The sequence below is a fragment of the Argentina anserina genome, chromosome 7 (genome assembly GCF_933775445.1).
Source record: "Argentina anserina chromosome 7, drPotAnse1.1, whole genome shotgun sequence".
NCBI lineage: Eukaryota > Viridiplantae > Streptophyta > Magnoliopsida > Rosales > Rosaceae > Argentina > Argentina anserina.
Genome location: NC_065878.1, coordinates 9,322,023 through 9,336,701, shown reverse-complemented (window position 1 = coordinate 9,336,701; position 14,679 = coordinate 9,322,023). Strand labels below are relative to the sequence as shown.

General features: G+C 36.4%; 2 protein-coding genes and 1 non-coding gene across 3 annotated transcripts; all 3 read right to left on the bottom strand.

The window, feature by feature from the left end:
• Window positions 1–1,571: 1,571 nt before the first annotated feature.
• LOC126803541 (pentatricopeptide repeat-containing protein At4g32430, mitochondrial-like) lies at window positions 1,572–7,004 on the bottom strand. Its single transcript, XM_050531331.1, is given in 7 exon segments — window positions 1,572–2,152; window positions 2,155–2,547; window positions 2,550–2,843; window positions 2,846–2,926; window positions 2,929–3,586; window positions 3,589–3,905; window positions 6,650–7,004. Coding segments are annotated over 7 exon segments (2,226 nt in total). The 3' UTR covers window positions 1,572–2,024.
• Window positions 7,005–8,266: 1,262 nt separating this feature from the next.
• LOC126801770 (riboflavin biosynthesis protein PYRD, chloroplastic) lies at window positions 8,267–11,368 on the bottom strand. The gene is made up of 4 exons (XM_050529229.1): window positions 11,234–11,368; window positions 10,033–10,396; window positions 9,283–9,581; window positions 8,267–9,005 (listed from the first exon to the last, which is right to left on the bottom strand). The coding sequence occupies exons 2-4, from the start codon at window positions 10,381–10,383 to the stop codon at window positions 8,405–8,407; spliced, it is 1,251 nt and encodes a 416-aa protein (XP_050385186.1). The 5' UTR covers window positions 10,384–10,396; window positions 11,234–11,368; the 3' UTR covers window positions 8,267–8,404.
• Window positions 11,369–11,456: 88 nt separating this feature from the next.
• Window positions 11,457–11,530, bottom strand: TRNAV-CAC (transfer RNA valine (anticodon CAC)). The gene has a single exon. It is a non-coding gene; the product is annotated as a tRNA-Val (tRNA).
• Window positions 11,531–14,679: the final 3,149 nt, after the last annotated feature.

Sequence of the window (14,679 nt, the reverse complement as noted above, 5' to 3'; positions counted from 1 at the left end):
TAGACCCGTGACGGTAATGTTTTTGTGTATAAATCGATCGAACACTTTCGTTTTCTCACTCGTACTATATAATCGGATTATCAGCAATTTAAATATCTGTGAACAGTAATTAGTAAATAATTATAAATTTCTGGGATATTACAGTATGTAACTAATTTTGACAAGTGACTTTAGACCAAAATGCAATTTGCACCCCAAATTTGGTTATAATTGTCAGTTTGCACCCCGAACTTGCATTTGAGTCAATTTACCTCCTAAACTTGGTAATAATTGCTGATTTGCACCTCATCCGTTAAATTTTATATTTTTCATATAATTTTAAGTCACATGTCATGGATTTGAGGGGTAGTATTGTCATTATATATTTATTTAAATTTAATAATGAAATAAATTAATAAAAATACTTAAGAGAAACACTTGCTGCTATGTTTTTTTATTTTTTTTTGAAACATATTATTGATTTATATATTTATTATTTTACGTGATATGGTTTGTTAAAAGATATTATAAAAGTATAAATAAATACATAGAAAATTAAAAATAAATGTGTATATATAAATATATATATATATATATATATATTTACACAACACACTATATTTGAATGAGTGAGTATGTTGAATATATAATTCGAAGTATGGTTAAGTATGTAGAAAAAAGATGTAAATAAATAATTTGATTAAAAAAATAATACTCCTTTTAAAGAATATTTTTCTTTTTTAAAAGAAAAATATAAATAAAAATGACAACATTACCCCTCATGTGCATGACATGTGATGCAAAATTGAATAGAAACAGTTAAATTTAATGGATATGGTGCAAATCAGCAATTTTTTTACCAAGTTCATGAGATAAATTGACTCAAATGCAAGTTCGGGGTGTAAATTGACAATTTCAGCCAAAGTTATAGTGTATTTTGACAATTTTGCCGTGAGTTTAATAATCTCAAATAATTTCATCTGCTTTAAAGAGTCTCAATTTAGAAGTAGCTAATGATCTTTAGAGCGTCCGCAAATTTTGAAGCTCTTGGGGGACAACGTGACACAAGAAATATACAAAATGATAAATGTCATGAACCAGAGAAACATATCATGCAAATGCAAGAAAATTTGAGTACTCTACACAGTGAGATTCTTCAACTTATTGATCAGTGTGCACTTTTAACTAGTTAAACACCTCAGAGGATTAATAACTTACACAGAAATGACCATGACCCCCTCATAGTAAAATGCAACCAATGCAGAACAATGAGAGTGAACAATTCATGTATAAAAAAGCAATGACACAATTATTGTTTTCCTTTCAAGTTAATTTTGTTACAAATCTAAACACTTGGTATAAAAGATCGACTAGATGACTGGCTCACAAAAAAAGATAAAACACCTATTGCAAAGTGATGAACTACAATCGTGGTAATAATTTCATTAATAATTAACCAAAAAAAGTATATCAATAATGCAGTTTAAAATTGCAGGGCCGATTTAGCTAAAATTGCTTATATTTCCTGCATTATAAAATACGAGTCTAACTATGCAATGTAAAAGGGAATGAACACATGATTTCGACTTTCACTTACATTTTAAGATTGTAACACTATCTTGAGCTAAATCCCATCGTTCCCATCAATGGTCAGTACATATTTGACTCGGATTCCATTAGCTTCGCATTCTAAACACACTGCATTGTCCATGAACTTCATTGGCACCTCTCTACAAACCGAAACCGATTCCTCTAAATAACCATAATGAAAAGCTCAAAAGTCACCACTAGAACAGTGACTGAAACTACCAGTATAAAGCCTGATATACCTCATCATAGCAGTCTGAGCAGTCCTTCCTCAACAAGCTATAACAACAGTCTGACCACTAGAACAGTCCCACATTGTAGCCGATCAATCATATAATTTTGGCTGTCTTTCAAGTAGCAATGATACTTCCATCGTAGAGTAAAAGATCAAGAATTTGAAAATTAATGTTACAAAGTACTAACACAAGCTTTCATCATGAGGGACTTGAGAATGTGTGTCACTGACTTAATTGTTTCAGTAAGTCATTCTCAGACATGTTCTCTCTCAAAAACTTCGTTTCTAATCCTAGGAATTTTGCCATTCCACTTATCTCTTCAGACCTGTGGTGAGATCTATCACCTGACAAAACCCGTGAAGATACAAAGAACCATCAGCATCACCATTATCCAACAAACTAAATCCCACTTCCTTCCTTACTCCCCTATCTCTCATCTGTTTCCTTATTTTTGCCACCATTTCCCAGTCCCCTTTCTCTGCATCCAAGTTAGACAGCAGCACATATGAACCCGATTCAGTTGGCTCCATTAGCATTAAAGCATCTGCAACTCTTTCAGCCATCTCCACATTCCCATGAATCGTGCAAGCCCCAAGCAAGCTTTGCAACAGAGAAAAAATCGGCTGTCCTCACATCTGACTTGTCAATTTCTCTGCTTCATCCAGCTTTCCTGCTCGTCCCAACATGTCCACCATACAAGCATAATGTTGAGGAGATGGTTCAATCTGATAGTCATTCACCATTGATTAAAAAAATGGTGCCCCATCTCAACTGATCCCTTTCAGCTACATGCGCTTAGTACAGAAAGAAATGTGATCGCGTCAGATCTTACCCCTTCTTTATCCATCTGGTAAAACAACTCGATTACCGAGTCATAGTCTCCATGACCAGCATATGCAGATATTATTGCTGTCCAAGCAAACTGAGTTCTCTGAGGAGTCTCACTGAAAACTCTTTGGGACTTGCAAATGCTCCCTCGCTTTGCATACATATCAAGAAGAGCACCTGCTGTAATTGGGTCAATGACTGATCCAAGCTTATCAAAAAGGAGTGGCAGCACTGGCCGTACTTCAGGGAAATGTCATGAGCATCGCCAATCGCACTCAAGACACTACCAAATGTGTGGACTCCCCAATTGCTGACAAGAATGTTCCCAGTGCATCCTGGCATAGCCTGTTCTGAGCATAGCCAGAGATCAAAGCATTCCATGATATGATTTCTCTGAAGTCCAACTCCTCAAAAACCTTGAGAGAATCATCCATGGACTCAAACTTAGCATACATAGTGATAAAGCTATTGCAAACATTATGCTTCAACAAAAATCCAATTTTTGTGCAAAATCCATGAATCATGAGGCCTTCTTCCACCAACTTCCTTGTTGATATAGCATGGATTAGTCCAACAAATGTAACATCATTTGGATATACTCCATCAGATCTCATCTCATTAAATAAAGAGATGGCATTCTCTTCATCCATAGAAATCATTGTAGACCAGGAAATTACATTGCGATTCTTCATGTGCTGAAACACCAACTCTGCATCTTCAGTGACACCACTTTTTGCATAGGTCAAGGTCAACACGTTCCCAACTGAAACATGATTTTCATATCGTGATTTCACTGTCAAGCCATGTACCTGTCTCCCAATTCTTAAATTCTTCTCATGACCGCAAACTGAAACTGCACTAGTAAACGACACATGATCCAGTTTCATTCCTTGTCTCACCATTTCAACAAAGAGTATAACCGACTCAAGGCCATGATTACCCTCTTGAGAGTAACCCCCGATAGTGTTGCATTCCACGAAACCACATCCCTTTTCCGCATTTCATTAAACACATTCCTTGCTTCTCTCAAACGCCTCCACCTCGAATACATGCTAATAAATGCATTCCCAACAAAAACCTCACAATCCAACCCATCCTTAAACACAAGAGAATGCAGTTGCAGTCCAAACACAAAATCCTCATACTCCCCACAAAAAGCAAGAACTGTAGAGTACGTCACCGGGTCCAGACCAATCCCATTCGGATGCATCCTTTGAGCAAAACTCAGTGCCCCCTCACTCGTCCGAAACCCCGAAAGAACAGTATTCCAAGACACTACATCAGTGTAACACTATGTTGCACCGACACGGACACAGACACGGCGACACGACACGGTAAATTTGAAAAACTCTTCTTTCGACACGGCTCCGACAGGCAAATAAAAAATAGTTATATATATTTTTAATACATAAAATAAATTAACAATACTATTATCAAGTTATAAAATCTATCAATTGCATAACAATGTTTAAGAAATAACATCAAATAGTCAAAAATGCAAGTGACAAAGTGCATAATTTAACATCATACTACAAAGTATTCATAATGTAGTTAAATTAAACTTCTCAAAAAGTCATAAAAATGTATCCATAGCTTAAGAAATCCGCATTATCTCCATGACCATTAATACCTACACATTTAAACCACAGTTGATCGTTATCTAATCAATTTTACTGTATAAACCAAGAACAGAATGTTGCATCTCTTCAATGTTAGTTGAATTACTTAAATATCTCGGTGTACAAGCTAATCATATCACAATCAGAAAAAGTTGGTCTGTTGTTATTGCTTACTTACATATGTAGCCTTCAATCAAAATTTCAACTGTTGTGTTATGCTTTTGTAGGATTTGGAGGACAAGTTTCACCTCGGCGACACGACACGGCAAATTTGAAAAACTCTTCTTTCGACACGGCTCCGACAGGCAAATAAAAAATATTTATATATATTTTTAATACATAAAATAAATTAACAATACTATTATAAAGTTGTAAAATCTATCAATTGCATAACAATGTTTAAGAAATAACATTAAATAGTCAAAAAATGCAAGTGACAAAGTGCATAATTTAACATCATACTACAAAGTATTCATAATGTAGTTAAATTAAACTTCTCAAAAAGTCATAAAAATGTATCGATAGCTTAAGAAATCCGCATTATCTCCATGACCATTAATACCTACACATTTAAACCACAGTTGATCGTTATCTAATCAATTTTACTGTATAAACCAAGAACATAATGTTGCATCTCTTCAATGTTAGTTGAATTACTTAAATATCTCGGTGTACAAGCTAATCATATCACAATCAGAAAAAGTTGGTCTGTTGTTATTGCTTACTTACATATGTAGCCTTCAATCAAAATTTCAACTGTTGTGTTATGCTTTTGTAGGATTTGGAGGACAAGCTTCACCCAGGTGGTCCATTTGACCCGTTGGGGCTCGCAAAAGACCCCGACCAGGCTGCACTTCTAAAGGTGAAGGAGATTAAGAACGGTAGACTTGCAATCTTTTCCATGCTCGGTTTCTTCATCCAAGCTTATGTCACTGGAGAAGGTCTTGTTGAAAACCTATCAAAGCATCTCAATGATCCTTTTGGCAACAACTTACTTACTGTGATCTCTGGAAATGTTGAAAGAGCTCCCACCCTGTAATTTCAATTTTTCTCTGGATCCATCAATCAAAATTCAAGTGCATTGTATATCACACCGAGTCTTTCTTAAGGCCTTTAACCTTAATCTATGAATGAAATTGCAACTCTGTTCATTTGAAACATATATAGATGCACAACTAGAATATATAACGTTACAATGTCGTATGGCTAGTGCTTTCTTACATATGTATTTCCTGTGAAGTATCATTCCATTATCCATCCCTGCATCGCTGTAATCATCATTCAACATTTTCTTGGTACTAGTGTTTGAGAAACTCTTATGAAAACTCCGATAGCTTGCATCATTAAAACCCAGGCCAGCCATATTCAAGCTTTACATGCAACGCAACCAAGTCAGTCGATCAGTCTGTTGTTCAGTACAGGAAATCAAGCAACATGTAAGAATATCAAATTTCCCATAAAGGGTAAACCCGGTCAAGAAAAAAAATGAATACAATTTGACAAACAATCGATTCATACGGTCAAGGTGCTGCTTTTACAATTTCTATAGAGAATTAGTCCCTCTAAAACAACAGAAACTTGAATTTTTTTTTTTTGGCAAATAGAATATGAAAGCAAACAGAAAACAGAAACTAGACTAAAAGAAAAATTACTGTGATATCATCATTACTTCGACTTGAGCTATCAAACACTAGTACACTGCCCAATTGAGCTATCAAACACTACCCAGTACCCAGTTGAGCTATCAAACACTACCCAACTACCCATTAAAATCATATCAACAGTTAAACAATCAACAATTCAACACCCATTCAATGATCAACCAGATCAAACACAAACCAATTTTAATCTAAACTTTTAAAAAAATTGAATTACCTTACGCAGAGCTGTCGGCAGAGGCAGAGGGAGATCTAGAGCTGTCGACAGAGGCAGAGGCTGAGGGAGAGGGAGAGGGAGAAGCTGCCGCCGTCACTAGAAGAGGAGTCACCGACCAGAGACAGAAGTTTCGTTGCCGACCAGAGACAGAAGCTTCGTTGCTAACCAGAAGAGGAGTCGTAAGGAGAGGGAGAAGCTGCTGCTGTGACTAGAGAAGGCACCACCGTGACCTGAAGAGGAGTCACCGACCAGAGACAGAAGCTCCGTTTCCGAGTAGAGACCGACGCTTCGTTGCTGAGTGCTGACCAGAAGAGGAGTCGCAAGGAGAAAGGAGAAAGGAGAAAGGAGAAGCAGAACGGCTGCGAGACGACGCGATGCGATTTTTAGGTTTTAAACGGAGCCGTGTCGGTCAACGTGTCGGTCAACATATCAAAAAGTCAACTTTTTCCGATACGCCACGTGGCGTGTCCGATACGGCGAAAAGGCGTATCGTGTCGTATCAGCGTGTCGGGACGTGTCGGATACAGCGACACGCCTCTGACTGCCGTATCCGTGCAACATAGGTGTAACACAGTCCCTCAAAGATACACACAGCACTATTGAACCTCCCGGCTTTAATGTACATAATCATCAAGGAGTTTGACACTGAAACATGGGAGATAAACCCAGACAAAACCGTAAAGGCGTGGATTCGGCAACCGGGTTTGGGGTCGCCTTGGCAGGCCTTGACAGCAAGAGAGACAGTGACTTCATCAATGCTGAGAGAGGACCTACATTGTTGGATGTGCTTGGCGAAAACGCCGAGGGCGGCAGCGGGGAGGTTTCTGTGGATATAGTTGAGCATGGAGCGGTTAACTGCGGCGGAATTTGGTTGGGGCATTTTGTCGAACAGGTGTTGTGCATGGTTGGAAGAATAAAGTTTTGAGCCGTGTGTGTGGGTTGTGAGGAAAGGCCTGCCAAATCGTTGGAGGGTTGAAAATTTGGCGGGTAATCATAGAAAGCTGGTTTGGTTCAGAAAGGAGCAAAACATCGAGAGAGAGAGAGAGAGGCGCCGAAGTCTTAAACCCTCTTAAAACCCTCCAAATACGAAGTATGATTATTATCGTAGCAGAGTACATAGCTTGTGATTTTTTTTATGTATGAGAGCTTCAGTTCTTACTTCTTAAAACGACACTTGAACCTCTATCTTTTTTCTAGATAGTTTTGACCTAGTCAATGCATATGAAATTACTAAAAAATATATACAATAAAAATACAAGAATATAAATAATTTTTTACATCTATTATAAAATACAAATGTAGATAATTATGTTTTATATTTATTGCTAAACAAATCAAAATGGGATCTCAAATTGCATTAAATGTAATTGATTACCTTCATTTTTGATAAATATCAAAGGTCAAAAAATTAATGTAGTTGATAAACATCAAATTGAATGTGAACGCTTTAATGTATAAACTATATAACTATTTAGAATTTCTCATAAACTTCGATTTGAGCTAAAAAAACAAAATTTGTTCATTAGAGGTTAGAATATTTCATATACGTTGATGAACAAAACTCGTTAATTAGAGGTTAAAATATTTCATATACGTTGATGTTACTATCAATGAATGAAAATATAATATACCAATTTATTATGAATTTAGAAAACAAATGAAAAAGTGATCGAATTAATTCGAAAATATAATTTGTGTGATTATTATGCATTTTTCGAGTTGTATATAATAAATGAATTTGAAATAGAGTATGAAAGAAATTAATAGATAATAGTATAATTTGATATATTAAATTAGATAATGAGTATTTTAGGAAAACTTTAGAGGTCTAAATAGTATTTTAGGTATCTATAAAAGTAAAATTGAGGTTTACTAAGTAAAGAGGTCTAAATACCGTTTTTGAAGGTTCATTACCTTTACCTTTTTTTTTTAGTTTTTGTATTCCCACAAGTAAAATTTTTTTTTTCAGCATTGTCTTGCAGATTGGTTCCAACATGTAAAGCACTAGTGGCTCTATTGTGCATTATCAGCATTATCATAAACAAGTGAAGAGGCAAAACTGCATTGCGAAGTCGATGTCACTCTCTAATGAATACTCTTTCTTCTATATCAGAACATGTACGCTTCATACAGCAAAATAAGCCTCCAATAGAAAACAAGGGAAGAAGTGGTCATTCTTAGTGTAAAAACTTAAGTTACAATGTAGACCAAAGACAAACTACTCTCCATTATCCAGAAAAAAGATTTCAAGCCAACTCTTAATTTGTCCTCACAGTCATTTTACAAGTATCCTTCAAGCACAACACGCTGACTTGAAATTTTAGCCTGCAAATTCATTACTTCTACTCTTTTACTTAGACTGTTCAATGCAATAGGGATATCACACCCATCTTGATCCCAGAAGGGCAATACTTCGATCACCAGTTTTTGTATCTTCTGGTCAGTACCATCTTGGAGAACCTTTTCAAAGTCACTTATATTTCCCCTTAAATCCAATAAAACGCTACAGAATCCTTGAGATTTGCAGTACTCCGTAATACCATTTATATTTATCTGATCCAAGACCACAGTTTCAATACCTGTTTGAGCGCTTTCTAGTTCTACTGTTGTCTTGTTGTCTGCAAAGATTATTAGCTTTCCGCTCGGTTCCATGGTCAGTCCTGGGATATGGACTGGAGAACTACTACTGGCTATTATAATCCGGAGAGGTTGATTAGCACCGGCTTCTTGGGATGCTGGAAGAGAGTTGTTCTCCATTACTGTGGCAGATGAAAGTATAATAGCATCATACTCTTGTAACAATTGAGAGTAGTAACCACCAAGCTCAGCAACTCCTTTGCCAAGCTGATCTAAGAAGTGTCCATTCACTGAGATAGAGTATCTGCAGTTAAAGAAACTAAAACTCTCAGATAAAATGCTTATGACATATCTATATTTGTCATGAAATATAAGGAACTAAGATTAGTGAGCAAACAATTTGATAATCGTAAACAGTTTGGCATCAGCTACTCATGAATTATACATGCACAAGAATCAAAACATTAAGATATCAGTAAAAGAAAATGTGACTATTAACGTATCGTTTCCACTCTTTTATTTTCTTTGCTAAATGATCTTGTTTGCTTTATATGAATTAATCTAAAACAAAGGAAGTTTACCTGACAGTGACGAATGGATTCCCAGTTAGCATATGATGTATATAAGCCTCGTTTAGTCTCTTGCATAATTTCTCTTCTACACCTGTTATAACGTCGATTCCTGCATCTCTTAACCTATCCAACCCCTTTGAAGCTACAACTGGATTTGGATCAACCATTCCGACAACGACCTTTTTAACTTTGGCTTTGATTAGGGCTTCAGTGCATGGTGGAGTTCTCCCATAGTGATTACAAGGCTCCAAGCTCACATAGGCTGTTGCATTTTCAGCCAATTCTCCAGCATCTCTCAGAGCAAACACCTGTCACATTCATCTTCCTCATTTGAAATTCCCTCAACAGCTCTTCTAAAATTGACATGATTCATGAAACTCAAGAACAATAGAAAACAATATTTGGCTTGATAACTCAGGAACTACAAATGAAAGTAATACTCTTGCCATTTCCCTATTTATTCTCCCAATTCTTACTTCAAATGGGAACCTTTTGTGTCTGCATAAAAAACTACAGTGTATCCTTCAAAAAATTCAAGCAGAAAGCTTCTTTGACATATTAATGATATTATGCACGCCACTAAACTAATTACTCCTTATGCCTTTTTTATCATTCACTAACGCTGCTGTCATGTATTTCCTCAGAACCAAATGAACAGTTTAATCATATTCCAAAAAACATCACCACCTCTCGTAGAATTAAACACATTTGGAGAAAGAATCACACAAGCATAAGAACAAAAGATTTTTAAGTGTTTACCTCAGCATGTGGTTGGCCGGCTTTAGGGTGAAATCCTTCACCAACAACCTTGCCATCCTTGACAATAACACAACCCACCATAGGATTGGGGCTAGTATGCCCAATAGCTTTTCTAGCAAGCTCCACACACCTCCTCATATAAAACCCATCATCTCTCATTTCTTGTTGTGCTACCTCACACCTGACCCCAACCAACCCACCATGGTTTCTTACACCTGTTGGTAACTTGAACATCACTTTAGGCGAATTGCAAAACCCAGATTTGGAATGTGGATTCAACCCCAGAAGCTTGGTGGAGACCCTGGGTGGAGAGAGAATGAGACTCGGGAGTGAAAGTAGTTGAACTTGCATACTAGTTTCTTATCTGTAAAACCCACATCAGATTGTGCAGGTTTAGCAAGTTTCACCGGAGTGTTTCAACTATCTGAGGAAATCAATGTTTGGTTGGTTCCCCCCTCTAAGTTATATGCCTTCTATGTAAAATGCAAGCATGTGAGATGCAATCATTCAATTTCTTGGAAATCGTAGTTATGCCATATCAGAAAACAATAATAAGAACACATCAAAATCATAAGAAAAAAATGGCGGGCTTACATGGTGAAGGCACTTCATACAGAAATTGCATCAACAAAAGCTTTACAAAAAAAAAAAACAGATATCGTAAAGTATATGACAACAATGCTCAACCTAGCCTTAAGAATACACAGCAAGCAGGTATTCATTTTTGAGGCTCACATTTTATGCTATCTTCATTGCATATAGTCTATACTGTCCAAAAACTTGTTGATGCCAATTTTAACACACGTAGATGCCAGATGTTGTGCAGTTTTGACTCTTGAACATCAGCTCTAAACCCACCTCACCAACTACATATGCCTAGAACACATCTATATCTTCAGCAATCAATCGTTGTCGAGATTGGGGCAAACCAATTCATGTCAAAGACGACGACGACGACAACAACAACAACAAACAAATCTTTCGGCAATAACTTCTCAGTGAAATGAAAGGCCAGACGGAACTTCTCACAATGACACAGAATCCAAACTCTTGAGTGGGTCAAAAATGCCCACATACAATCACAACCGTGTTGATTGATTACTACAGTCGAGAGAGAGAGAGAGAGAGAGAGAGAGAGAGAGAGAGAGCAAAGGCTGTAGCTTTGAATTGGAGAAACTGAATGAAAAGAGCAGAGCTTTACCTTGAAAACACAATACTTTGTTCAAAGCTGGGATTGGAGACACTCCACAGGAGAGTTGGATTCTTTCGGTCCTGAAGAAGTGAAAATTAGTTGGGTCCTGTTGCTCCAGCTTTTACTGAGAATGAGGGATTAGTACCACGGCGATCATGTCATTCATTCCCATTTTAATGTTGCTACCCCTTAAATATGCAAATTCACTAATTCAAAATGGGAAAAATAAATATGCCTGAGCCCAGGTTCGAACTGGAGACCTTTAGTGTGTGAGACTAACGTGATAACCAACTACACCACCTAGACCAATTGATACACGTTACCAAATATATCTTCTTAAATACTTTGATACAAACAAAAAATCGTTTTAGTTTGGTTGGGAAATTAGTTTTAAGTCACTACCCCCAGCCGGATATAAGTGAATTGTGAAACGCGTTGCTTGCAGTGCCATAATTAATTAGAGATTTAAAACAAAAACTTACCTATATTGCATATCATGACTGTTCGATCATCATTAAGTTTTCTAATGAAAACATAATCGGAAGTAATATTAATGTTATTCTTTGATAATCAGTTTAGAATAAGTCATGATAATCTAGCTCAGTCTTAAATCTAATGATCTGGAACCAAGCTATATACAATCTTCACTACTATTGTGAAAATTGAATCCTCATCGACCCGCCATCTATTGAGGTTGAAAATTTAACTTGATTGCAAGATTCACAAAACAGCACTTTGCATGATAACGTAATTTTCAATTTTCAATTTTCAAAGAGAAATAAGGAAAATATCCTGTACAAAAACATTCCGTATTGACCAACAAGATATTGGACCAAAATGTTCAACCATGCATGCAATTTATTACTACTCGAACGTACTCTAGAAAGAAATTAAACTCCCACAAAATCCGACAACATATAATTTATTGCCTGAATCACGCACTCCCCAAATCTCTCTTGAACTATTGCCTAAACTACAATAAAAATTCTCTATATAAGTTCATAGCTTTGAAGCTTTGGTTTTAGAAAAGAGATTCCTAGAGTCAGTAAGTGTAACGACCCTAAAATTTCAAGCCTAAAAACTCAAAATTTCAAAGTTGTTAGAACACTAAAACAATTTCAATGAAATCGAAATCATTTAACGTGCACAGCGGATCATCACTGAGTTCTCAATACAACTCAGAAAACCAGTTATTACAAACCAAACATATAATTCAACATTATATCAATTGGAAATGTATAATCCTCACAAGATAGTCACACCAAATCCTCACGCATGCTGGAGATAAATAACTTCAAGTCCTCTGGGCGGTCCGTCAATTCCCGCTAATCCACACCTGCGGAGTTATCCACTACACCATCGAATTGGTGCACCGGGATTGTAAACACAAACCCGGTAAGCTTTACAGCTCGTATGAGTAAAATGAAAATATATAACTCGCATATCAATATATACGAAAATCCACAAATCAAACAAATATAAATGCACTCATGAGTCAGTGGACGGCCCATCTGGTTGTCCCAAAGAAAAAGAAGCGCTCATGAGAAATTAAGTAACCCTTCTGGTTACCCAAATGCATTTATAATACGGGTACCAAGAACGCTGGTACACATCTGTTACCCCTCTCGTAATACACCGCCGATATTGGATAGCCACCCGCTACCCAACATCCAAAACAATCTGAGTACCCATGAGCAGATAACCACCCGTTACCTCACATGCAGTACTAAGGCAGACAGACTAGAGCTCTAACTGTATCGTAACTTTTGCCCGGCCAAAGGCTAGGTTCCGACTTGTCAAACACGTACAATAATCTCACATCATATTGTACCAATCACGTCCGAAGACAAATCAACATTTTAACAATCTCAATGTTAAAAATCACGTACAATAATCTCACATCATATTGTACCAAAAATCATGTCCGAAGACAAATCAACATTTTAACAATCTCAATGTTAAAATCACGTACAATAATCTCACATCATATTGTACCAAAAATCATGTCCGAAGACAAATCAACATTTTAACAAACTCAATGTTAAAATCACGTACAATAATCTCACATCATATTGTACAAATCAAAATCACATGCTCGATATTTAAATCTCGTCATCGAAATGACATAAATCACGATAAAATCATAACAGTATATTATATAGCAAACTATATATATATGTACATATTTACCATTTATACAATATATATATAATCCATTATATCGTATACATGTCATATTTCATAAACACGTCCGAAGACAAAAACTCGTCCGAAGACAAAACTCGTCCGAAGACAAAACATTTTAACAAACTCATGTTAAAACCACGTACAATAATCACACCTCATATTGTACAAAAATCACATCACATGCTCAACATTTAATTCTCGTCATTCGAAATGACCAATTTCAACGAATTCATAACAGTATATAATATAGCAAACTATATATATATGTACTTATTACCATTTATACGATATATACGTAATCCACTATATTGTATACGTGTCGTAATTCAATATTAAAAACTCTTGCAAAAATCTTGGAATCACCGCAAGGGTAGATTCGTAAATAAGTGAGATTTTACTCACCTTATTGACTTGAGCGTAATCCCACAATTCCCGAAAATAATTCATTTCCTTGATTTAACGATCACCTTAAAAAGATAAGAAAAGAATTTAGAATCGTTTCGTAAACCTTTAAATGCCGAAACAGTAATAATCGGTTACTGTTCAGCAAGTTTCGGTTTTACGAAATCACTGTTCACTGGTACTATTCACTGTTACTATTCCCGGATACTGTACGTATAAATATTAATACGTATTTCTGTACGTATAAATATTAATACGTATTTCTGTAGCTATAAATATTAATACGTATTTCTGTACGTATAAATATTAATACGTATTTCTGTACGTATACGTACGATTTAAATGTAAATACAAATTCAGTAAATAAAATTTACTAAATTACCCTTTTACAAAATTACTTTTTACATTTACTGAAAGTAATTTATATTTACATTTACCGAAGGTAAAATTTAATTACATTTACCGTAGTAAATAAAAATTACATTTACATTTACCGTACACAGTAAATTACCAAAATACCCTTCTGTCAAAACGGTTCCCACCGCCGCACGTGGCGGCGCGTGTGGCACACGCGCCACCTCCGGCGGGCCGCGCGTGGGGCCCACGCGCCGAGGCTAACCACGGCGCGTATCACGCCACCGCCACCTCCAAAATCACCCTCCTTCCTCCCTTCTTCCTTCCCTCTGTCTCACGCCCCTCCATGCCACCCCACAACCTCACACGCGCCGCCTCTAGGCGGCGGTAATCCTCCCCTTCCTCCTCTGATTCTTCCACAATTCAATCCAAAAATTCTCCCAAATCACACCCAAACATCCAACAATCACAAACCACAATTCAATTACACTAATCTTTACCTAATTCGATCG